Source organism: Pseudoliparis swirei, chromosome 8, assembly GCF_029220125.1.
Source record: "Pseudoliparis swirei isolate HS2019 ecotype Mariana Trench chromosome 8, NWPU_hadal_v1, whole genome shotgun sequence".
Lineage (NCBI taxonomy): Eukaryota > Metazoa > Chordata > Actinopteri > Perciformes > Liparidae > Pseudoliparis > Pseudoliparis swirei.
The window spans coordinates 18,781,646-18,805,962 of NC_079395.1; the positions used below are offsets into that span (position 1 = coordinate 18,781,646).

The 24,317-nt window shown below is 45.7% G+C and overlaps 1 protein-coding gene across 1 annotated transcript in view; it reads left to right on the plus strand.

Moving 5' to 3' along the window:
- The window catches only part of carmil3 (capping protein regulator and myosin 1 linker 3), a 77,284-nt gene extending 53,840 nt beyond the window's left edge, over positions 1 to 23,444 (plus strand). Inside the window, 17 exon segments of the mRNA XM_056421419.1 lie at positions 1,895 to 1,993; positions 2,087 to 2,109; positions 2,111 to 2,204; positions 5,073 to 5,186; positions 6,037 to 6,212; positions 6,320 to 6,407; positions 8,786 to 8,911; positions 10,965 to 11,031; positions 11,910 to 12,094; positions 13,228 to 13,307; positions 16,426 to 16,545; positions 18,563 to 18,674; positions 19,234 to 19,606; positions 20,675 to 20,775; positions 20,853 to 21,042; positions 21,304 to 21,369; positions 22,754 to 23,444. Coding sequence (XP_056277394.1) covers positions 1,895 to 1,993; positions 2,087 to 2,109; positions 2,111 to 2,204; positions 5,073 to 5,186; positions 6,037 to 6,212; positions 6,320 to 6,407; positions 8,786 to 8,911; positions 10,965 to 11,031; positions 11,910 to 12,094; positions 13,228 to 13,307; positions 16,426 to 16,545; positions 18,563 to 18,674; positions 19,234 to 19,606; positions 20,675 to 20,775; positions 20,853 to 21,042; positions 21,304 to 21,369; positions 22,754 to 22,794 — 2,055 coding nt within the window. The 3' untranslated portion in view covers positions 22,795 to 23,444.
- The last annotated feature ends 873 nt before the right edge of the window (positions 23,445 to 24,317 follow it).

Genomic DNA, 24,317 nt, shown 5'->3' on the forward strand with positions numbered 1-24,317 from the left:
GGACACTGGACGGCGTGCTTGTCTTTGTCAGCACCGCTGCTCGCTAAAAAATGGCGTTTGCCGCTCGGCTGGTACGCCGTGGTTAACGGAGCAGGTGTGTGCGATCGCACGTCGAGCCCCCGTCTCTCCCACGGCTCAGCTGTCCGTCGCTCACACTCGACATCTTGCCTCCCCAGAAGCTCGGAGGGGCTGAAGGGAGCATTTGAGATTCATCTCCGGAAACACGAAAAATATGTTTGACTTCAGCCCTCCGTGTTTCCACGAGTTTATTTGAGCGTTGGAGATGGATCTGGCGTGGACGCCTCGTGGATCAATTCAATTCAATTCAGTTTATTTGTATAGCCCAATTTCACAAATTACAAATTTGAACACACAGACATCCCTGCCCCAAAACCTCCAGGATGGACAGGTGCAATAGATGTAATGTGTACAGAAGGACAGATTTAGAGTTTAAATACATTCAATGAATATGACAGAGTGTATGAATAGTTCATAGTAGGCATATTCCACGATGGAGACCTCCACGATCCATCAGGCAGATGGAGGTAGAGAGAAGGAGTGGGCGGAGTCTCAACAGGACAGTGGCGTAGTCAGTAGCAGGAATTCCACGACCCAGACCTCGATGATCCATCAGCAGATAGGATCTATGTCGTCTCATAGGGTCCGATGACCCCATGAGACGTGAAGTCAAAAGGACTCCGGGGAGAAAGCAGAGTTAGTAACGTGTGATTGAGAGATGAAAATTCATCCTAAGGAGAGAAAAAAGAGGAGATAGGTACTCAGTGCATCCTAAACGTCCCCCGGCAGCTATAAGCCTATAGCAGCATCTCAAGGGGCTGGACCAGGTGAACCTGATTCAGCCCTAACTATAAGCTCTGTCAAAGAGGAAGGTCTTAAGTCTACTCTTAAACGAGGTGACTGTGTCTGCCTCCCGGACTGAAAGTGGAAGCTGGTTCCATAAAAGAGGAGCTTGATAACTAAAGGCTCTGGCTCCCATTCTACTTTTTAAGACTCTAGGAACTACAAGTAGTCCCGCATTTAGTGAGCGCAGCTCTCTAGTGGGGCAATATGGTACTACAAGCTCCTTAAGATATGATGGTGCATCACCAATCAAGGCTTTGTAGGTTAAGAGAAGAATTTTAAAAGTGATTCTTGATTTTACTGGGAGCCAGTGCAGAGCAGCTAGTGCAGGAGTGATGTGATCTCTTTTCTTAGTTTTCATCACTCTGGTTCTTATCTGAAGTGGGGTGTGAAGCGTGTGAGGCTTTTATTTGGCTTGGGGCTTCTTGTTTGTCTGCACATTGTTTGCAAAAAAAGCACTTGAGCCCATCTATGTTTTGATCGCCGTGTATTTATTTATTTGTATTAACAAAAACTTTTTAACCGAATCGCATGAAATTTGGTGGGATGATTGGTTATTATCCGGGGACCATTTGATTAGATTTTGGGATCAATTGGGTCAAAGGTCAAGGTCATGAAAAGGTCAAAATCTTCTTGAATCGCATGCAATTTGGTGCGATGATTGGTTATTATCCGGGGACCATTTTATTAGATTTTGGGATCGATCGGGTCAAAGGTCATGGTCAAGGTCATGAAAAGGCCAAAATCTTCATTTTACCATAGCACGGTCAATTTGTATCCAATTGGCAACTAATGCCAAAATGTTCATAATTCAATGCCCAATCTTGTGATATGCGAAGGTATGCGCTCTACCGAGTGCCCATTCTAGTTTACTACATAAGATGATTCATCAGGGAACACGAGAAAATAAATAAGACATCCCTTTTTTATTCCTGGGGATCAGAACTCTCCTCAGTCTCCTTATTACCCGTCGTCGCCTACACTCCAATCTCTTTTTGTTTGTTTTCCGTGTGTGTGTGTGTGTGTGTGACAGATCCAGCGCGCCCTGCTTAGGAACAACCAGACTCATAGTTTCTCTCAGAAACAGGCTCTCCGGCTGAACCAGGGCCTCGTCACCAGCACCGCTGAACAAGTGCGTGTCTGTATGTTTTGAGCACGTGACGGTGAACCCTGGCGTGTATTTGACCTCGCTCACGTGGGTTTGGTTTGCGTCCTGCGTGCGCAGGTGATGGAGCGTCTGTGCGTGCGCGCAGCAGCAGGTGTGCGTCCTGAAAGGCAGCGAGGAAGGCGAGGAGCTCCAGTCGGCCAGGCAGATCCTCAAAGAAGCCCGGGACTCGAAAGCTGTGAGTAGACGACCGCTTTATTTCTCGTGTGTGTGTGTGTGTGTGTGTGTGTGTGTGTGTGTGTGTGTGTGTGTGTGTGTGTGTGTGTGTGTGTGTGTGTGTGTGTGTGTGTGTGTGTGTGTGTGTGTGTGTGTGTGTGTGTGTGTGTGTGTGTGTGTGTGTGAGGGTTCGTACAGTCATGGAAAACCTGGAAAAGTCATGGAATTTAAAAATGTTTTTTTACATTACCGGAAAAGTCTAAATCCCAAAAGTTCTGTAAATGTCATGGACATTTTTTATATTCACATGTTCATTTACACAGTTTGATTAAAAGAATAAACATTTATACACATATTTATTCTTTTCATCAAACTATTGTCTCTCATTCATTTGTGTTATTTAAGGTTATACTCATGTATACACAGAGACTTCACAAAATGTTTTAATGGAAATGTGGTTTAAAGTCATGGAAAGGTCATGGAAATCCAGTGGTCAACATGTGTGTGAACCCTGGTGTGTGTGTGTGTGTGTGTGTGAGACATCTGAACTGTAATGACTCGTATCAGGAATGCAAGATACAGAAACATTGTAAGAAACACAAGTATGTCTGTTGTCTTTTTTCTTTTCTTTACATATTTTAACCACTGTTGGAAAATAAGGGCGGCTGGTGGAATAATTTGTTGGTATGGCCATCCAATCAATATCAGCAAACATCCCATAATGATTCAATGCAGAAAAAGTATCAAACTACTTCTATTTAACATGTATTCCAACACTGACATATTAAGGACATCTTATTCATGCAATTCAGTATATTAATATAAATTTTTTTTTTTAAGGTTATTATATATATATATATATATTATAATAATATTCATTATAATATGATGTATAAATACCATATCATATCCAGTATAATATGATATATAAATACCATATAATATTAATATACAATATAAATATTATATACTATAAATTGTATATATGATCTATAGAACATGTTTATATATTAAGATGCCCCTGTGAACCCTCTATGGCCGTCACTGTAACTACGCTTCTCCTTGTACTGTATTTAAAGGGAAGCTAACAGTTGTATATGAGCTGTCACACTGAACCAACCCTCAGATATTCATCACCTGATTTGTCACTTCCTGTCAGCGCTACGGATCCTGATGACATTTCCTGTTGGCACATTGTTTTGGTTTGAAAGCTCGCCGCTTTCGTGTTTGGTGTTTATATTCTCACGAGCCTCACCGGTGTTGTTTGGAGCACTAAAGCTGATAAAGCCGCTGGATGCTCATCGTTAGATGGCAGACATGTAAACGAGCTGCAGAACATATCGGAGCGTTTAGCGGCTAAAGAGCCAGATGACTCTCGGAGGTTTGTGGGGATTATAAACCGAGTTAAAAGGATCATATCGGGCTTAATTCTGCCGTTTCCTGTTGAAGCTGCTTTACATTTTAACTACACGTCAGTGGGAACGATTGTAGCTCTCCCCTTGTTACGTGGACCTGACAGCTGTAGTGAGAAGTTGTTTGCAGAGTAAGATGTCGCCCTTTGTAACGGGTTATTAATACGATGTCACTGATGACTTTATTCACGGTTTATTAAATACTCAATAATAATTAATTGCCAGGTTTAACATTTGTCTCCAGCAGCCGAAACAGAAACAGCTGTGGATGTAACCACTAAATATTAGGGCATTTCATTTGGGAATTTTCTTTCTTTCAATCATTTCATTTGAAGTTTTTACAAGTTACACATTTGCAGAAAATTAAAAAAATTAAAAAATATATAAAATGATATAACAGCATAACGACCAACTCTACGAACAATCAGACAAAGAAAGAAAAACACCGACATAAATCATCATCCTCCATATTAAACCGACTATAACAATTGAATTGATATCATTCTTACCACAATTTCATTTTCAATTCATCCGGGATACATGTCTCCGTGGCCGAGTTCTCATTCATCAAATGAACTTTTCACCTGTGATGTGGCGCACCGTCCAAACACTTCAGGGAGGTGGAGAACCTCGACTCCCATCCGACTGACGGCGGTCGCATCAGAGGAGAAGAGTTCCCATTAAGAGACGTTCCTCCCCGTGAAGAAGCCGCGCTGCAGCCAGGCGAGCTTAAAATAAGATAATCCAACGTGTAGGTGGCAAGACTGCTTGCATAATTAGCACCTATTAGCTACAAATCCAAGATGTGGAGTTCCCTACACCGTCTTGAGTCTTAATTAGGGTCACAGGCTTCTCCCTTCCTAATGAGCCAAAAGTCACGATAGATTTCCCACATAAAAATAATTGATGAATGAAAAAAAAAGTGGTCCAATATGCTCCGAGACTATGATGATTTCATTATTGATTCAAACCAACCAGCTGAATATAAAGCAGTCTCCGTAAGCTCCATCTGTACCGTTACTCCATCTAAATACTACTCAACTAGAACGGGCACTCGGTAGAGCGCATGCCTTCGCATATCACAAGATTGGGCATTGAATAATGAACATTTTGGCATTAGTTGCATGCCAACTGGACAAAAATGTATCGTGCTATGGTCAAAAAAAGATGTTGACCTTTCCATGACCTTGACCTTTGACCCGATTGATCCCAAAATCTAATCAAATGGTCCCCGGATAATAACCAATCATCCCACCAAATTTCATGCGATTCGGTTCAATACTTTTTGAGTTCTGCGAATAACACGCATACAAATAAATAAATACGCGGCGATCAAAACATAACCTTCCGCATTTTCAATGCGAAGGTAATAAACAATAATCCAAAGAGAACTGTGGGACGTTCCTGCTAATCCTCAATCATCCTCCGCAGCTAACCGCTTCTCTTCCGTGTGTGTGTGTGTGTGTGTGTGTCCTCAGCTGTACCCCTCCCTGTGTGAGTTGGCCCATGTGTTGTCGGTGGACGGCCCCGTCAAGCAGCGCCTGGACACTCTGGCTGGAGAGCTGGCCAAGGCGGCCGACAAAGAGCTGCAGGTATGTTGGTCATCGCAGACACCGGCCGGTCCCCAATGCAGCCGTACTATAAACAGCGGTGGAGCTCTGGACTAGTTGCCCTTAAATTGTCCATTAATCAGGGTTCGTACGGTCATGGAAAACCTGGAAAAGTCATGGAATTTTAAAATGGTCATTTCCAGGCCTGGAAAAGTCCTGGAAAAAACTTAAATCATAAAAGTTTTGGAAAAGTCATGGACATTTGTAATAATCCCATGTTCATTTACACCGAGTCTGAAATAATCATTTTTTTTTTTTTAAAGAAAGACGCTCAAAATATAAGCCGGCGTACGCTCTCAATACGTAAAATGTTCTACATTTTTCATGTTTATACCGAGATTTCAGTTTGGTCTTGGAAATTTGGTTTAAAGTCATGGAAATGCATTGGTCAAAATGTGTAAGAACCCTGATTAATGACGTGTGTGTGTTCTTCAAAATAAATTTATAATTTAGTCCGACGATCCACAAAGTAGCAAACCCAGAGTCTCTCTTGCATTTCAACTTACTTGAGAGTAATTAACATTTTCCGTTTTTAAAATGTTTGTGCAGAAAGCTGCTTTAAAAAAAAATGTTATTGGCAAACGTCAAGATCAATGTGCAATAATTCCGTCCGTGCACAAACGTCTAACTTGGGTGGAGGTTGCTTCTGGATAATTGGCGTCTGAGTCGTCAGCAGTTGATACACGATGAACGGACGTGAGCCCACAAGTCCGAGAAAAGGAGATCAAGAAACACGGCGCATGAATAATGAAATGCTCTGCAACGGAGAATCGTGACTGTAGGTATTGAGAATGTAATGGGAATGTGTGTGTGTGTGTGTTTCTTGGTTCAGGTGGTGGTGGACTCGATGGTGTCCCTGTGCCGAGAGCTGTGTCCGATGTCCTGCCTGGCGGCCGAGCGACTCAGCACGCCTCTCTCGTCCATTTCCGAGCAAGTCTCGATCCCTCGCTCCGCCATCCGCAGCGCCCTGATGGAGCGCGCGGCGGAGGACATCAACAGAGCCCTGGAGTGAGCAGGAAACCGTGGAAACGGTGGAAAAGTCGAGCCGCGGAGGCGACATCGTTTTCATTTTTTCATTCCATCCTCTGTTTTCCTTCGGCTGTCCTCTGTTTCAGGGAGGTGAAGTTGTCGGTGGTCTCCTACCTGACCAACTCCATCATGGATCAGATTCTACAGGAGCTGTACACCACCCATAAAACCCTGGTACTGGGAATGACCCCTTTCTGCATGACATCTTCGTAGAAATGTAGAACATGTCAAACGTGTTCTTTTGAGCGGCTCAACGTGAATCTGCACTTCAGAGTTTTCAGTCTCGTGACTCCCGACTTCTTTTTTACATTTTTTTAATACTTAATATTTAATTTATGTGTTTTGACAGAAATACAACCTTCAAAAGTAAGAATGCATAATAATAATAATAATAAAAAATAAAGTAAAATGTAACCATGCATCTGGCCATGAAGGACCATAAGGAAACACACAAATAAAAATGTTAAAAGTGGAAAATAATTGTAAATAAGGAAACAAAAAATCAAATCAACGATGCAACACTTCACCGATGTTGTCATTTTGTCCACCTAGCTGTGAACATGTCCCTTCTCAGTCTCAGCAGGTCATTCTTTCCATCTCTTGGATTTCTTTAACTATTTCAGTTCAGTTTTCTCCCGACTTCTTTCCACGGTCGGATCGTCTCCACGCCGTCTTGACATCGTTCCTTGCTGCTCACTCAAAACAACGACCTATTTATGAACGATGATCCATGAGTAACGTCCCGCTTCATTCTCCCCATGGCTCGTGTACGACATGGTGGTCCACTGCGTTGTGTCGAATGAGTCACGGTTTAATACCAACACATTGCATTGAGAACTAGAACGGGCACTCGGTAGAGCGCTTTACCTTCGCCACATTTTGGCATTAGTTGCATGCCAATTGTATAAAAATTGAAAAAAGAAGATGTTGACCTTTTCATGACCTTGACCTTTGACCCGATCGATCCCCAAATCTAATCAAATGGTCCCCGGATAATAACCAATCATCCCACCAAATTTCATGCGATTCGGTTTAATACTTTTTCAGTTATGTGAGTAACACGCATACAAATAAATAAATAAACTAGAATGGGCACTCGGTAGAGCGCATACCTTCGCATATCACAAGATTGGGCATTGAATTATGAACATGTTGGCATTAGTTGCATGTCAATTGGATAGAAATTGACCGTGCTATGGTAAAAAGAAGATTTTGACCTTTTCATGACCTTGACCTTTGACCCGATTGATCCCAAAATCTAATGAAATGGTCCCCGGATAATAACCAATCATCCCACCACATTTCATGCGATTCGGTTTAATACTTTTTGTGTGATGCGACTAACACACATACAAATAAATAAATACACGGCGATCAAAACATAACCTTCCGCATTTTCAATGCGAAGGTAATAATAACACTCTGTTTATGATCACACGCAGCATTGAGAACAATGTTGCCGACTAAATACAACTTTTCCTCCAGCTGCATCAGCTTTAACCCTTGTGTTGCCTTAGGGTCATTTAGACCCGAATCAATATTACACCCTCCCCCCGCCTTAGGATTAATTTGACCCCATTTAATGTTTAATGTCGGTGTTCTTTCGGTAGTCAACAAACAAACATAAAGTGCCTCACACTTAAACTTGGAAAACAATATTAATTCAAATAATTTTCTGGAGGTTTTAATTGCTGGCGTCAAATTGAACCCAAAGGGTAAAATATGTTAGTAAATATAAAGGTAACAGGAGGGTGAAACATTGAATCGGGTCAAAATGACCCAAAGGCAGGGGGAGGGTGTAATATTGATTCGGGTCAAAATGACCCTAAGGCAACACAAGGGTTAAGTGAGCGCTGTCGTGAGAAGCCTCCAGAACACCTCCCCCCCCCCCCCCGCGAGTCAAGGTCAACACTCGAGACAATTATAGCGTTTAGGATTCACTTTGGTTGAGTTAAGACTCAGGAGTAGCAGGAGCTCCTTATTGGACCCCAAGTATGAAAGACCTTCTGTAAAAAGAAGTTAAATGTCTTGAATGCTCGTGAGGGTTTTTTGTTAAGCATCTTTAACCAAAGTGTGCGACGCTCTTATCCGCCGCTGTGTGTTATTACCATATCAGGATGAAGGGCGGAAAGTATAGAGCAGCTGTTCTCCCGGGAAATTGCACTCGGAAACCACAAGACGGGACGATTTGTGTCCGTTAGCGACGTGATTGGACCCTCGCGGCTTCTCCTCTCCATGAAGATGGAATTGTTTAATATGAAGCCGGTGGGAAAAGGAGGCAAAAAATAGACTTTTGCCAATAATCCTGCCAGCGCTGCTCTGCTCTGCATTCCATCCGCTGCCTCTCGCCAGTCGCCACCGATCTCATTTTCTTCTCCTCTGCTTTTGCTGCAGTGCGAGCTTCTCCTCCATCCTCACGTCGCTTCGATAATCAAAGAAATTGAGTTTTTATTCATGTTCTTCACGGGCTGCGCAAAACTAAAGCAAAGTATCCTCCACACGCCTGTCCTCTGATTGTCTCTCTGTGTGTGTGTGTGTGTGTGTGTCATCAGCTGAGGCAGGTGTCTCAGGTGAAGCGCTGTGATGACGGCGGGACGGGGCGGCGCACCATCAGACAGTCCAGAATGATGGAGTCTCTGGATTTTCCTGATGAGGACTTGGGCGTCAACCTGGGAATAGTAAGTGTGTGAGGATGTGAGGCGTGTCACACAGTTTAGTTTAGTTTAGTTTATTTCGATCAGCAAAATATACAAAAATCAAAATTCAACAAAAGACGAAAGTGGCTAACCGAAAGGGTCAAGGCTGAAGCTATCAAGCTTATAAGTGCCCTAACCTATGATTTCACGAAAAAACTTATTTCAGAGAACCATATGCATATACCTATATATATATACTAGGGCTGTCAATCGATTAAAAAAAAGTAACTAATTAATCGCACATTTTGAAATTCATTAATTGCGATTAAAAAAAAAAATTCTTCTAAAGACTAAATCTTCTAAATGAACGAGTAATCCCTTCAGACAGCGTGTATTTTAGACACTTGTTTAATTCTATTCTTTTTTAAAGACAAAACTTCACACAGAGCTGTGTTTTCAAAGAGGCTCCTACCTATAAAGTGCCAGCGAGGTATTTAATATCGTGGATGATAAATAGTTTCTTCAGTGAAACATCAGATTAGTAAACAAAGGTGTATTAGAGACCCCATTGGTCCTGTCATCTTTAACACTGAACAGCAGAACCAGTGGCCTTGGTAAACTGACACATATGTCACGTTAACCCTCTGGAGGCTGGGCTCATTTTCTCGATTTTACAAAACAATGTAAATTCACCTTTTAAAGGCTTTTGCATGTGACACATCCCAGTGTTTCCCCCACCATTCTATCAGGGTGAGGCCCCGCCCCCCTGTAATGTTCTCTATGGCGCCAGATTACAGCAGAAGTAATGTCCGGTTTTTTCCTTCAAGACGTCTTTGTTCTTGTATTAAACTAAACGTCTGTTGCTGGTCGTCTCTCCAGCCGCATGTCATTCTGTCTCTACGTGTCGGTCACTCTTCTCGGCTCGCCGTCTCGCGCGCCGCAGAGCTCCATGCCGGCGTGTCTGCCCGCGCATCGGGGCGGAGAAGAAAAAAAAGTCCCCTGCACCTTCCGCCCCGCATCACCGACACGTCGCCCTCTGTTTCTCTGTGGATATTGAGGAGCAGACGGGAGGAAGGAGGCGGACTGCCGCGGCTTGACACTCACAGGAGTGCAACAACTTCAACGACACCCGAAGTAAACAAAGTTGCGTTAATTGCGTAACAATATTTTTGTGCGTTAATCGCGGCCAAATTAATCGCATAGATTAACGCGTTAACGCTGACAGCCCTAATATATACATATACATATACACATGTACATACATATACATACACATACATACATATTCACACACACATATATACACACACACATACATAAATACACATACATACACACACACACACACACATAAATACACACACATACATATTTACATAAAACAATAAACACAACAAAAAAACTAGTCCCCATTAACTGTTACTTATGATGCGTCATCAATGCTGTTACATCTGTACTTCTCCAGAGTCATGTCTTTAAATTGAACAGTGAGTTCCTTTAGTGGTTGGGCGACAACAATTTAGATCATCGGCTGATGGTTTATGAAGCGATGGCTGATGCAAACGAGGAAGCGGTTCACGAGGTTTACGTTGCTACTTTCCTACTGGAGCAAATCCTGTGAATTCAATAGCAATGAATTATTAGGAGGCCGTCAGCAGTGTGAGAATGTACACCAGCGCGCTGTTCTGACCCGCAATCCTCCAAAGAGCGAGAGAGAGACGTTGTGTCGTAAATCCCCATTGGATGCGTACGGCGGTACCTGCTATGCATACTAAAAGTAAGAAGAATGCGATTTGTAACGCAGCTCACATTACCCATAATCCCTGGAGGGAAGATGCTGGTTTCTCCCTCCTTCGCTCTCCTGAAGAGGAGAAACAAGTCCAACCTTTTCAGGAGCAACATTCCCCTTCGAAGCGACCGAACCGATTCCCTCTGAGGTTACGTCGGCTTTCCTGTTTTTTTATTTGTTCAGGACGGTTATGGTAATGAATTAATGTGAACGCGACCCCTGACCCCCGCCCTTCTCTTCGTCACGTCCGTGTTCACACATCGAGACGCAGAGTCTCATCACGCGTCTCGTCTCCTTTGACTAAAGGACACGATGGCCATAAAGAAGAGGAGCTCCCGAACTAGACGGATCCGTCCCGTCTCCACCAGACAGAGTGAGTTCTCTCCATTGTCCCTCCATTGTCCTCCACTGTCCCTCAATTGTCCTCCATTGTCTCTCCACTGTCCTCCAGTGTCCCTCCATTGTCCTCAATTGTATCTCCATTGTCCCTCCATTGTCTCTCCACTGTCCTCAATTGTCTCTCCATTGTCCTCAATTGTCCTCCATTGTCCTCCATTGTCCCTCCACTGTCCTCCAGTGTCTCTCCACTGTCCTCCAGTGTCTCTCCACTGTCCTCCATTGTCTCTCCACTGTCCTCCATTGTCTCTCCACTGTCCTCCATTGTCTCTCCACTGTCCTCCATTGTCTCTCCATTGTCTCTCCACTGTCCTCCATTGTCTCTCCACTGTCCTCCATTGTCTCCATTGTCTCTCCATTGTCTCTCCACTGTCCTCCACTGTCCTCCATTGTCTCTCCACTGTCCTCCATTGTCTCTCCATTGTCTCTCCACTGTCCTCCATTGTCTCTCCACTGTCCTCCATTGTCCTCCATTGTCTCCATTGTCTCTCCACTGTCCTCCATTGTCTCTCCATTGTCCTCCATTGTCTCTCCACTGTCCTCCATTGTCTCTCCATTGTCCCTCCATTGTCCTCCATTGTCCCTCTATTGTCCCTCAGGCGCTCACATAGGAAGTATTGACAGTAAAAGCGGCTTGAGTGTATTTATTCAGCCGAACCAGTGGTGCTTTAACGTGTTCTTACCCGTGCTCATGCTAATAGTGACCGTGTGATGAGCCAGTTTATTTAATCTGGCATGTGATGTCATCATATTGACATCACGAAAGGCCGGAGACGGACACACATGAGAGGACGCACCCAAGCTGTCGTTGGACTCGTGGTGCTGTGTATTAATGTGTGTTTTGTCCGGCTGCAGGTCTGGAGGAGCCCAGTCCCTCTCCGACGCCCTCTGCCCCACCGCCCTCCGCCCCTCTCACCCACTCGGCATCGTGGGAGTGTCTGTCCACCCTGCCGACCAACGGCTCGCCGCTGCGCCACGTGACCCACGTCCGGCCTCACCCGCCGCGGAGGCACAGGGCGGGCCACCCTTCCCCAGAATCTGTAAGTCGATGGCGAAATGGCATGACCGGTGACCTTTTGACCTTATTCTGAGCTTCGTCTGGCAGGCAGCGCCTCGAGCCTCTTGTCACGTAGCCTCTGGAAGGTAACGGAGTCTTTACTATACCAGTGGAGCCACCGTGTATATATACATATGTATATATATATATTTAACGGGCACGTTTTTGGAAGTTCAGTCCACGTGTTTCTCACTAGGAGTTTCAGAGGCGTGTTGAGGAGAGTAAACCTCCAGATGTTTTCATTATCAAGACTTTCTTTTTCAATATCTTGACTTCTTTGCATGAACTGTCGTTATTTATCTTGTTTTCCGTGCCAGCGGCGCTTTCCAAAAATAAGTTCCCCTTTTTAAAGTGCGGCGCTGTCGCTGTGTGTCTCTGTGACTGGATTGTTAATCACAGCCGTCTCCCCGGGGGCGGCCTCCTCCTCCGACGTGGCGGCGTGTTTGTTTTCACACTTTTGTAAAGAAGCTTTTTCTAAATCGGCATAAACTCCGTTGATGAGGAGCCGCTTTACAAACCGACTCCTGTTGGCGGCGGCTTCGCTTCTGCCAGCCAGCCGGCGGAGAAGATGATGCCTCCGGTCCACATGGCAGATTGATCATTGCTATCCTGTTATTACCTTCGCATTGAAAATGCGGAAGGTTATGTTTTGATCGCCGTGTATTTATTTATTTATTTATTTATATGCGTGTTATTCGCAGAACAAAAAAAGTTTTAAACCGAATCGCATGAAATTTGGTGGGATGATTGGTTATTATCCGAGGACCATTTGATTAGATTTTGGGATCGATCGGGTCAAAGGTCAAGGTCAAGGTCATGAAAAGGTCAACATCTTCTTGAATCGCATGAAATTTGGTGGGATGATTGGTTATTATCCGGGGACCATTTGATTAGATTTTGGGATCAATCGGTTCAAGGTCAAGGTCATGGATAGGTCAAAATCTTCTTTTTACCATAGCACGGTCAATTTCTATCCAATTGGCATGCAACTAATGCCAAAATGTTCATAATTCAATGCCCAATCTTGTGATATGCGAAGGTATGCGCTCTACCGAGTGCCCATTCTAGTTCTATCTGTTTCCTGTTGTGTGTGTGTGTGTGTGTGTGTGTGTGTAGCATTGTTCGGAGAACGGAGGAGTCAGTATGCTGGAGGACGGACTGCCGGACTTCTACAGCAAGAGAGTTCTACCTGACAGGTAGCTCACCAAATCACACCCCGCCGCCGACCTGCAGGTGGCGCTAACGCTCCACGTGAAACACACACGGCGGCGGTGCAGCGGCGCAGAGATGAGATATGACGGCCCTTCGTTAGACACACAGCAGGAGCATGTGCAGCAGTAGAGCAACAAGAAATAGTCACGGTTAAATAGATAATATAATCGGAACACTAACAACAGCTGAAATAATATAATCGGACTGAGTTGTTGAAGTATGAACTGTTGACGCAGCGAGACGAGGAGGATGAAGACAAGCGAGCAAACATGGATGTCAACAAAGCACATTTTAAGTCAGTAAGAACACATTTTTATAAGCTGATAAACGGTATTCATTGATATTGTTGGAAAACTTAAGAATACACACGTTGCGTCCTGGTGAGCGACGCTGGTGGACGCGGTGGAGAACGTAGCAACTAGAGAGGCGGCCATGTTGTTCAAGAGTTGTGAGAACAACAAATCGCCATCTGATAAATATATGCACTACCGTTCAAAAGTTTGGGGTCACTTAAAATGTCTTTATTTTTCAAAGAAAAGCACTGTTTTTTCAATAAAGATAACATTGATCAAAAATACACTCTCTACATTGTTAATGTGGTAAATGACTATTCTAGGTGGAAACGTCTGGTTTCTAATGAAATATCTCCATAGGTGTATAGAGGCCCATTTCCATCAACGATCACTCCAGTGTTCTAATGGTACATTGTGTTTGCTAATCGCCTTAGAAGACTAATATCTGATTAGAAAACCCTTGTGCAATTATGTTAGCACAGCTGAAAACAGTTATGCTGGTGATATAAGCTATAACTGGCCTTCTTTGAGCTTGAAGTTTGAAGAACAAAATTAATACTTCAAATATGAATCATTATTTCTAACCTTGTCAATGTCTTGACTATATGTTCTATGAAATGTTCAATTCATTTGATAAATAAAAGTGTGAGTTTTCATGGAAGACACGAAATTGTCTGGGTGACCCCAAACTTTTGAACGGTAGTGTAAATATGATGGTGTACCTCCACCGCGGCCACAAGTCGCTTTAGGTCAATCTTAATGTCTCCGTCACCTCCAATCACCTGGGCTTAGGAAGGGGGGGGGGGGGGGGTGACATGCAGTCAGTTTCTCCCAGAGCGACCATGAGGGGGAAAGTCGGTGTCATCACGGTCCCTCTTCCTCAACCCCGACTGTTTGTCTTATTTATTTGTCTCTATAGTAATCATGGGATCGTCTTCTCCTAATCATCATATAAAAATGATGTAATTACAATATGCTAAACTCTAATCATGACACGCTGCGTTCGAATGATGATGAATATAATTCATAATTACGGGCGAACGCTTCTGAGTTTGTTTGTTTTTTCTCTCTTTTGATGAATGTTTTAATCTCATATGCGTCAGATGAGACGGACATGTCGTTGTGCTCCATCACATTTCATTTAATGGGACCGGAGAACTTCAGACACTCTTCACACGCGTGACGCTGAACCCGGCGGCCTCTTTTAAAGGGGTAGTTTGGTTTTTCTACTCATGTATGTAAACACATCATATTAGCGTCGTATGAAGATGTGAATGACATTGACCTAAAATGACAATATATTAAGACGCAGCGTAGCCTACATAAGAGTCGTGTACTGGCAGCAGTGATTAATCAGGGTAGGACATGTTCATGATTTTTAGGGGGCATTTAAAAAGATATTACGGGCACTATTTAAAAACTTGGGAAAAACATTTAACCTTTCTTCAAAGATAATAAATATACTTATTTAGGCTTACAGTATATGAGCAATTGTCATAAAAATGGCAATAAAAAGACTATAATGCAATAGTCTACAGATTCAATGTGTTTATGAACAAAAACAAACAGAAGACATAAATCTGAACAACTATTAACAATTATAACTGTTTTCTTAGAATTTAAAATGATATTTATTGATTTTTTTGAGTGTCTACATTACAGACAGTACAGATAGGACATAAACAAACAAAACATTATTACATTATCATAATTATTAGAGGACATTTTGGAGTCATTTTTTGCCCCTCCTCGTGATATCAGGGGCAACGTTATATTTCTTCGGGGCAGCTTTGCCCTTTGCCCTGGTGTGACTCCGACGCTGCGCTGAATGAACAGCAGCTGTACAGATGTAGTGGAGAGAGTTTTTGCACTGAGGCCTAATTTGTAGCTCTTATTTGTTCAATAACCAGAATATATTCAATGATATGAAATATATCCTCTCGTTCACTGTCACAGTCCGTCCTCCGGCTCCCGGACACATCTTCTTTGGACCTCTTTGCTCTCTTCTGTATCGGAGACGGCACCGACTTGCTGGAGAAACCAGATGATTAGCGTTCATTGAAACGACGACACTTCCTCTCAGCTCAGTGTTGTGGTCGAGAGGCCTGAAGCTCGCCCGTTAGCTGCTGCGGACGGGCGGTGGACCCAGTGGAGCCTCCAGCAGCTAAAGAGCCGATCCTTCCCTCGGCAGCTGGAGACCCTGAGCTGACACACCGACGCTCGCGTGCTGCTGGATGAAGAGCTCGCTCACGAGTATCGGCTAGGCGTTGTGTTTGCAGGTTGTTTTCCAAATTGACCCCAAAATCAACCATTCCGGGTTCAAAGCGTCAAACAATAAGATCCATTACATCTTTTATGAGGATTTTAAAACGGTAAAACTACGAAAAAGAATATTTTAACTGCTAAAAGCTACAAACTCCAGCGTCTCCTCCTTCGGGCTCACGCCGCGCCAGCAGTCGGTCGGTATTTCATTATAACTGTTAAGTTGCTGTAACCATGGTGATAACACATTCAAGGTCGGTTTTAAGCGAGTCGTTTATTAGAAACTTACTTTAATTCGGGTTTGTCATGAAATCGCGGATTTAGGTTGTAACGTAAACAAACGGCACGCCATGGAAACGGTAGTTTACGAGGTCACATGACGGTTAGTGGTTGATGCTCAGCAACGCTAAGAGTCATCGGCCTTCTGTCACAAGGACACTTGAATAGAGCGAACACAGGTCCATCATGGTCGAGGGCTCGTTGGCTGTCTTTACCAATAAACCTCTCTGATTACCCCCTCCCCCCCCCCTCCTTCTCTCCCCTCCAGTCAGTTGTCGTGCCTCCATCAGGGCCAGTCGCTGAGGAGAAAGAAAAGACGCAGCGTCTTGTCCATTTTCACCGGCTTCCGCAAGAACCGCAACTCCACCGTCTCCAATCAGGACTCTGAGTGAGTTTTGCAGCAAAGGGTTCTGGGTAACGGAGGGATGGGAGTAAGATTTCCATGAGACGGCTGTGGGGTGGATCCGGCGGCGGTAACGTCACTTCATTGCTTCAGAAATATTTTAATGGCAGAGAATATTCCGCCGTCTCCAAACTGGGTTTCTTTCTCTCTGGCTTTTGTTGGTGCCGCATGCATTAGGCGGAATAATTATTTTAAGCAAATAAATGATACAGATTAAAAACTGTGGGTGGAGATGTGCACTCAGGATGCTCCCGTTGTTGCCGAGGAGGAGGAACAGGACCGCAGTGGCAGCTGCGATGGCTCCTCAGACAACTGACCTCAAACGATGACCTCAGAGACATTGTGACTAAAAACTGGCGACAGTCGTGTTTAACGACCGAGACGAGACACTGGAGTCCTGCTGTGAAGGAGCAGGGGGAAGGAGCAGGGTGTGAGAGTAGAATGAAGGAGCAGGATGAAGGAGTAGGAGGAAGGAGCAGGAGGAAGGAGGAAGAAGCAGAATGAAGGATTAGAATGAAGGAGCAGGATGAGAGAGCAGGAGGAAGGAGAAGGAGTAGGAGGAAGGAGCAGGATGAAGGATTAGAATGAAGGAGCAGGAGGAAGGAGTAGGAGGAAGGAGCAGGAGGAAGGAGCAGGATGAAGGAGCAAGATGAAGGAGTAGGAGGAAGGAGCAGGAGGAAGGAGCAGGAGGAAGGAGCAGAATGAAGGATTAGAATGAAGGAGCAGGAGGAAGGAGAAGGAGGAAGGAGTAGGATGAAGGATTAGAATGAAGGAGCAAGATGAAGGAGTAGGATGAAGGAGCAGGAGAAAGGAGGAAGGAGCAGGATGAAGGAGTAGGATGAAGGAGTAGGATGAAGGAGTAGGAGGAAGGAGTAGGAGGAAGGAGCAGGAGGAAGGAGCAGGAGGAAGGAGCAGGAGGAGGAGGAGGAAGGAGCAGGATGAAGGATTAGAATGAAGGAGCAAGATGAGAAAGTAGAATGAAGGAGCAGGAGGAAGGAGCAGGAGGAAGAAGTAGAATGCAGGATGAGAGAGCAGGATGAGAGAGCAGGATGAAGGAGTAGGAGGAAGGAGCAGGAGGAAGGAGTAGGAGGAAGGAGCAGGAGGAAGGAGCAGGAGGAAGGAGCAGGAGGAAGGAGTAGGATGAAGGATTAGAATGAAGGAGCAGGATGAAGGAGTAGGAGGAAGGAGCAGGAGGAAGGAGCAGGAGGAAGGATTAGAATGAAGGAGCAAGATGAAGGAGTAGAATGAAGGAGCAGGATGAGAGAGCAGGAGGAAGGAGCAGGAGGAAGGAGTAGGATGAAGGAGCAGGATGAGAGAGCAGGAGGAAGGAGCAGGAGGAAGGAGTAGGATGAAGGATTAGGGTTAGGGTTAGAGAGAAGATGACGATGTAGTTGTTTACCTCGAGATTGTTGCTCAGCGAGCTCATTGCTGCAGCACATTCCTGTTGTCTTCAAGGGTTGTGTTTATTGTTTATTATTTATTATTCATGTTATTTTGCATTTGTTGTCATTTTGCAACTCACGGGGTTGCGCAACAAAAAGCCGCCGTGGCCTTTTAGCAACACGAGAAAAACACGAGGAGCGAAATCAGTCGAGCGTTCCAGTGAAAACAAACCCTGCTCAGATCACACGGCTGACATGTGAACATAATAACAACAACAACTGTGCATCAGGAACACGTCGTCATCGCCTTCAGCCCCAGAGCTGAACACAGAGCCGCCCCCACAGGCCGGTCTCATCCGCCTCGATCTTTTAGCTTCTATCTTGGCTCCTCCCCCTTTCCTGCCTCCAACCACAGAGAGCATAAGAAGTGTATGTCGTGTTTGTTATGATGTCAAGCGACTTCGGGTATTTAGAGAAGCGCTATATAGAATTGAATGAAAAAAAAAAAATTTAATGTAGAAAGTCGGTCCAGGTAAAGAGAAAGTTAGCAACCGCTTCCTCACCTCACCCCGCACCTCTCGGGTCAAACCGCCAACCCGTCAACGTTGTTGTTGTTCCAGCGCCTCGGAGAACGTCTACTCGATGATTCAGCACCCGAAGGAGGCCGGCAGGCCGGAGGGCACCGGGACCGGGATGAGGGCCGCCAGCCCCTCCTGCCTCATCCAGAGACAGGTGACTGTGACCTTTTGACCTTTGTGTGTGTGTCTGTGTGTCGGTGTCTCTGTGTGTCTGTGTGTGTGTGTGTCTGTGTGTGTGTCTGTGTGTGTGTGTGTGTGTGTGTGTGTGTGTGTGTGTGTGTGTGTGTGTGTGTGTGTGTGTGTGTGTGTGTGTGTCTGTGTGTGTGTGTCTGTGTGTGTGTGTGTTTCATTGCTGCTCCCTGCTCCGTTGGTTGTTAAATGCAAACGTGCAACTCCTTCACGACAAAGTGCCGCGACGCCCCCGGTCTTTAGCCGTGTGGATGTGGGAAGCTCGTCAGAGGTGTGGCCTATTTTATATCTCGAGTCCGTGGCTCCTCCCTGAGCCTCGAGGGGCTGTGAGGACCTCCTCCGGGAAAACGAGGGATAATTGAATTCACGAGAACGACTTTATGTTAATCGTGGCCCGCTGGCTCCGGTCTAGACGGGTCCATTCAGTCCATCACGACAACAGGGAGTCCTCAGGAGACTTTTCTTTAAGGTTTAGGGACACATTTATCCTTGTTGTTGTTGTTGTTGTTGTTGTCCTCCTCCAGTCCACAGACCTGGTCAGCATGGTGTACAGCTGCATCGGGGCCGAGATCGAGGACTCGGACGGGAGCAGCAGCTGCGACGTCCGAGAGATGGACGAGCACGAGGCCGACCGAACGGCCGCCGCCTCCGCCGCACCTGCAGATGCTCCGACTAATGGCCGCGCGGCGTCCTCCTCTTCCTCCCCCTCCTCCTCCTCCTCCACCCACCACACGGACAGACGGGCGGAGAGCCGGCCGGAGCGGGTTGCGCCCCCGATGGTCCCGGAGGAGGAGAGGGAGGGCGTTGGGAGCGGGGGCGCGAGGCCAGAGCCTCCTCCGCAGAGCATCAAGCCCAGCCTGGCTGCTATGAGGCAGCAGCACCTGCAGGACAATCTGGGTACTGCAGCTCTGTTTGACTCGTCATACAAACGGATCTGAAAACGCTGATCATGCACAAAAGGAAAACAACAAATCACATGCTCGTTGAATGAAGACGCTAGTTGTTTATTATGAACCTTACGGATCACCTTATTTTACAGTCGTTGATTACATTTGCAAGTTATGTTATTCATTTTGATAAACTAAGACTCTTGAGTACCACAGAGGTATGATAACGTAACATGTTCATATAGTTACTGATGCTTTGGTATAATTACTGTTAAATAGAGACAGATGGCTGGCTCTGAATAATCATACGCTTTTATTTTTAATTTTTTTATCCATTTTCTGATTTTAATTTTTTCCACGGGCCAATAATGTACCCGTAATGATGCATTATCAGATGTAGTATCGAAATAAATGTATCAATGGCAGCTCATAACTCTGGATCACAGCGACGCATGCTCTCTGGAGGGGGGGGGGGGGGGTTTAGAAGAAGCACATCAAGAAACCGTCTAAAAACATAGATCGGCATCATTAGAAGAAGATTTGTTCGAGAGAAGTCGGTCAAAGTGAGTTTAATGAGAGGCGACAGACACAGATGTGATTGGCTCGGTCCCAAAGGGCCTTCCCAGAGAGACGGCGGCCATTGTTGGTTTCAAGTCTAGACTTCGTAATGAGCAGAACCTCCAGGTCCGCTCCGGCTCTCGGGGGATGAAGAGGTCGGTACCAAAGCTCAGGTCATCCCATAAAATCAATGAGAGAAAATTGGGACCGAAAAGTACGCCTGTGCACAGCAATAAATATTGATAATAGCTGCTGTTGGTTTTTCCTACCAAACCAAAGATGACATCAGTGAGGACCGCTCGGCGTGTAATCCTGCACACACACACACACACACACACACACACACTAACACGTTTCCAGCTCACTGATTCTTCTCTTTTTGTTGTTTGGCAGTCATTTCCTTCCCGGTCGAGGCTCACTGCTCCTCGGCGTTCACGCCTCGTTGTTTTTCCTTTAAAATCTTCCAGCAAATCTCCGACGGGTCGTTGTAACGTTGTAACAGCTGCTTGTGTCTCCCCAGAAGAGGCGGGCCGGCTGCAGGGGGAAGGAGACCAGAGCGAAAGCCGGCCGGAGGAGAAGCGGCGAGGGCCGGAGGGCCAGCGACCTCCGCCGCCCGGCAAGGTACGTGTTGCTCGTAGAGCGCGTGGAACCGAACCCGGAGAACATCCGGGGCGCTGACGCTGCGTTCCTCCACTCAGCCCGGGCTCCACCTCCCGCGGGACGACACCTCTCCCAGAGCCTCGCCTGTGGGTCCGGGCGAAGAAGCGACCGATGGCCGGAGGAGCCCGCCTCCTCCCGCTCGGCCAATCGCCGGAGAGGAGGGCGCCGCCGACGGCGGGGAGAGCCCAGCGGCGGCGGGCGTGGAGGCGGCCGACGCCGTCAGTGAAGGTGCTGTGACGGCTCCACTGGAGATGTGGGGGATGACTCACGGTCCACACGGGTCAGATCTCCTGAGATTACATCGAGAGTCTCCACATCGCGGATTAATGCCGATTTCTGATTCCTACGAGTTAGAATAAAGTGGGAACATAGAGACGGATGATGATGACCTCTTTACGGCCTTTTAAAAAGAATCAGCTTGGATGATGATGGTGATGGTGATGATGATGATGGTGATTTTTGTTGTTGTTGTTCTGTTCCACCAACCAGATGAGGAAGAAGGTGATGACGGAGCAGCAGCGCGGCACACCAGGAAGTCCGACTCGTTTGACATCGGTACGTCTGCGAGCCGTCCGTCACATTGAGATGAACACGGCCGACATGTCGCTGTTTGTGTGTTTGTTTTTCATCATTATTTGTTTATTATCAAAAGAAGGCGGAGCTTCCTGGCTGCGTTGCCACGTTGCCTCCTTCATCCTGCAACCCCTACGCCCCCCCTCTGGTGTCTGTTCTCATGCCATCCCCTCCCCCCAGGCATGGAACAGGACAGCCCCCCCCCCCCAGATCTGGAGGGGTCCTCAGATCATAGATTCCCTGTGAAAAAAACCCGTTTCCCCCAGTAGAGAGGCGGGTCTCCTGCTGGGCTCAGGTGTCTGCGTCTGTTTCACTTCCTGACGTGTGTGTGTGTGTGTGTGTGTGTGTGTGTGTGTGTGCTGCTGAGTGGACGACTTCACAAGCCCTGGAGATTCATCGATAGGTCTGCATGTCAGAGATGATGTCATCGCAGCGAGCCGGTCCTCTGCGGCTGACTCATCGAGCCGAGACGTTCGTCTCCCCCCGACAATTGGCACGTTGTCACATTTGTTTTCCCCCGTACGCCAGAAGTGTCTCAAAGTGGGGTCACGAGTGAAACTTGAGCTAAGAAGAAGCAAAAGCTGAATAACACATTTTTAGGTGAACAAAAAGGTCTATTTAAATGAAATGAACTGAAAACACTGAAAGGTTCAGGGTGTGAGACCAAAACAGGCGGTAACAAGCTGTCGCTCAGAAGGCCCAAAGAACAAAGGCTTGTTTTTTTACTCTCAATGGAGCGTAATCTACTAAATGAAACTCACGATGTGTTGAAGAAGACGTGAAACTAGAGGTTGAGGCCATGAACTCATGTTTACAATGTTTACAGAGGGAATAAACCGATTTATCATCGACTTCTAAACAAACTCACTTCTATTTGCAACCGGAGGAGTCGCCCCTGGTGGCCATTAGAGAGAATGCACGTCTACGCTACTTCCGTTTTGGCCTCTCTCTTCAGACCCGGAGGTCGCCGCCCACTAAGAACACACCTGACTTGCAGTCGTATCGCCTTTAAAGAAACGGATGTCGTGAGCAAACGTGGAACATTCGTATTAATTTGTAGCGTAGCCGCCTCCCCTTTTAGCACGACGCTCACTGGCTAGCAGCTGCCTCATCTGATCTGGTAAACAGAAAGAACCGTATCAAAGTTGATGTGGTGAACTTTTTGCCTATTTACAAATGGAGCGCACGTCATCATCATCATCATCCAGCTGATGAATGAAAGTCCAATATTCTCTTCGGCTCTGCAGCTCTAAAGGGAGCTGCGGGTTCTGGTGATACTTTCCTCTCGTTTAGTGTCTCCGCTGGTGAAAAACTAAATGCCGGACAGCTCGACCGACACGCGGTGACGTTGTCTCTCCTCCTTCAGGTGACGAGAGCCCCCGGCCGGCTGACGGAGACGTGCTATGACGTTACCAGTGGACGGGAGGAAACTTGCTGGCCAGGGAACGCTGGACCAAGGAGGACTGGAGAGAGACGAGCTTTTAAAACTGTGTGGACCGAGAGGACGAAGCTGCAACGGCTCCTCTGATTTTATCTTCCTCTCCTTTTTAATCCACGTGAACATCGGTTGATCAAAATGCATGTCGGGGTACGCTTTCCGTCCGGTTGCACCTGCTGTGGTCTTCCTCAGGCTTTAGGGAGTCGCTCTGACCGTCGCTCCGTGTCTCCCGTGCGCTCTTCATGAACCCTTTTATGCGTTTGCGTAACATGATTTAACGTCTGCTCCCCGTCGTTTACTGACAATCTGTGACTGCTAAAAGTTTGTAATGTATTTATCCAAACGGAGATGTAAATACCGAATATGAAACTGTACTAACCGTCGTGGAACCCTAACAATCATGTTTTTAATTGTGATCTTATATAATTGGATAACTGTGTAACTATGTTTTTGTTTTTTTCCCTGTATGCTGACGTTGATGATTGAGATTTGAGTTATCATGCAAGAGTATTTAAGTATCCCTGACGGTTTTAATCAGATTTTTTCAGGCCTGAAAATGAGTATTTTCTAAAAATGGTTCTCCAAATCAGAATAAATAAAATTGACTTTACACAAAGAACTGTATCGCTCAAAGTCATGTTTATGAGATTATTTCACGCATACGGGTTGATGTATTACTCATCTGGTGTACGACTTGGTCTTTAGAAACAAGTGTTATATCCTCTGCGGCCCCGGGTGATGTCATCAGGGTTCACTCTGAAAACTACAATTAATTTCAAAGCAACAGAAGTTCTTTCTTGCAGATTTAAGATGAGAAAAGCTCGAGCCGCGTTTGGCTCATCGCTTCTTTTAGGACCCCGTTGGCGAAGAAATAGTTCCAGCACAACTACAAATTGTTTTATACACTTTCCAAAAATGATAAACTGCACGAGCTACGAGTCCGGACTGCGGAACCCTTTGTTACCTCGCCTTTCAGCAGTATTTAAAAACAGTATTTCTCTTATAACGTATTTAACCCTTGTGTTGCCTTAGGGTCATTTGACCAGAATCATAATCTCTCCCCCCTCCCCGCTTTATTAATCATTTCAATGTTTAATGTGTGTGTAATGTCTCAAACAACATAACAAAAACAAACATAAAAAACACTTAAACATTAATAAAAATATTTTAATAATAATTTTAATAATTTTTTTTGCTGAGTTTAAAAGCTGTAAATATAAAAATATATTTAAAAGGTAAATATAAAGGTAACAGTGAAACGTGAAAGGTGGTGGGGGGGTCCGGTTGAGGGGGGGCCCAAAGGAGGGGGGATAAACAAAAAGGACAAATGAGGGTTAAAGAGGAGAACACCACAGTGTTAATCCAGCGCTTGTTCCCGTCTCTGACCAGCAGGTGGCAGCAGAGCCCCGCCCACTCACTGAACCAATGACACGCCGCTGCCCTCGCGCCATGTCGTCACGATAAACATGAAGCCACCGTGGCTGCAGTAATG